Source organism: Borostomias antarcticus, assembly GCF_949987555.1.
Source record: "Borostomias antarcticus genome assembly, contig: scaffold_1069, whole genome shotgun sequence".
In the NCBI taxonomy this organism is placed as follows: domain Eukaryota; kingdom Metazoa; phylum Chordata; class Actinopteri; order Stomiiformes; family Stomiidae; genus Borostomias; species Borostomias antarcticus.
Window position 1 is genome coordinate 10,001 of NW_028175764.1, and position 1,652 is coordinate 11,652.

A 1,652-nucleotide genomic window follows, 5' to 3' on the forward strand; every position below is an offset into this window, starting at 1 on the left:
TCCCTCCTCCTCTCTCTCCTCTCTCCTCTATGTCCTCCACTCTCCTCTCCCTCCTCTCTCCTCCTCTCCCTCCTCCACTCTCCCCTCTCTCCTACTCTCCCTCCTCCCTCCCCCTCTCTCCTCCTCTCTCTCCTCCCTCCCCCCCTCTCTCCTCCTCTCCCTCCTCTCTCCTCCTCTCCTCTCCCTCTTCTCTCCTTTCTTCCTCCTGTCTCTTCCCTACTCCTCTGACGCAGGCAGTGTTGTGAGTAAACTGAGGACAAACACACACACACACACGTGTACACACACGCGCTCACATACACACACACACACACACACACACACACACACACACACACACACACACACACACACACACACACACACACACACACGCAGACACAATAGTTCCTTTTGATCCTGGACATGAATCCTAAGCAAGGGCAGATGTCAGAATCCCAGCTCTGCTGAGCGAGGGGAGACAGGAGTGGTGGGAGAGACGAGGAGGAGGAGGTGATGCAGAGGGCTGCTTTGAAACTCACATCCGACAGGTGCAACAGTTTTAGGAGGAAGTTCTGATGAGAACAGCAGGTGGGAACAATGGGAAAAGAATAAAAATCATCTTTTGATAAGCTTTTTATAGGGTTGAATTGATGAGGCTAAAAGAGTCTGAATAACTTCCAACACTCATCCTGCTAATGTCCGTAAACATACATCGATTGAAAAGCAACGTTTTATTCTTCCTGGTTCTAAAAAGCTAACCTGAGCCTCTTCTCCCCCTCTGCCTCTGTCTCTGTCTTGACCCTTAATGTTGAAAACGCCTCCCACTCTCCCCCTCTCTCTCTCCCTCTCTCCCTTTCTCTCTCTCTCTCTCTCTCTCTCCCTTCCCGTGATAGAAACTTCCGGAAGCACCTCAGAATGGTCGGCAGCCGCAGGATGAAAGTACAGAGTGAGTCTGCCGTAGCGTGCGGCTACCTGCGCCATCGCTGCATACATACGCGCTCCGCTTCATGGGTGGGTCGGCGCTGTCTGCATGGGCGCCGCGCTGTTAGCCGCATGTGTGACGCACGGCTCTGAATCTAAACGATCACAGTTCATGATGGATCTGTGATCTGTGAACACGGCACGATTCGTACCCGAGTTCCCCCCGAGGCCGACCAGCCCGAATGTCACCATGTCTCACTGGAGAGAAGAAGCTCCGCTGATCAGTAGCAACCTCCTCATCCAAGTGGTCTCTCTCTGATGGATTCTGGGGGATGAGCTGTGTGCGGTCAATGTCCACAATTTTTGTGTGGGATAAGTGGATCTGTGTGTGTGGGTCTGTATGTGCCTTTTTTTGGGGGGGGGGGGGCGCGTGATGTGTGTGTGTGACTCTCTCTCCTCCTCGCTCGCCCATCAGCCTTCACCGAGCGCCGAGCCAAGAGTTTCAGCCGCTCCTGGAGTGACCCCACCCCCATCAAGCCCGATCCTCTCCATGACTCCAGAGACAGTGAGTCCACACACACACACACACACACACACACACACACACACACACACCTAGACACACAAACTGTACTGTACACACAAAAACCGACTAAGACCCATGATGTAAACACACACACATATTGTAAACACACAGCCACAAACACATATAAATGCACGCGCAAATGCACTAACACACATACTAAACA

At 52.5% G+C, this 1,652-nt stretch overlaps 1 protein-coding gene across 1 annotated transcript in view; it reads left to right on the forward strand.

The window, feature by feature from the left end:
- The window catches only part of LOC311329097 (NMDA receptor synaptonuclear signaling and neuronal migration factor-like), a gene marked incomplete at both ends in the record, with an annotated part of 11,088 nt that extends 9,620 nt beyond the window's left edge, over positions 1-1,468 (forward strand). Inside the window, 2 exons of the mRNA XM_084462982.1 lie at positions 876-928; positions 1,379-1,468. Of these exons, the coding sequence (XP_084319108.1) occupies positions 876-928; positions 1,379-1,468 (143 nt within the window). The remainder of the gene's footprint in view (positions 1-875; positions 929-1,378) is intronic.
- Between the last annotated feature and the right edge of the window lie 184 nt (positions 1,469-1,652).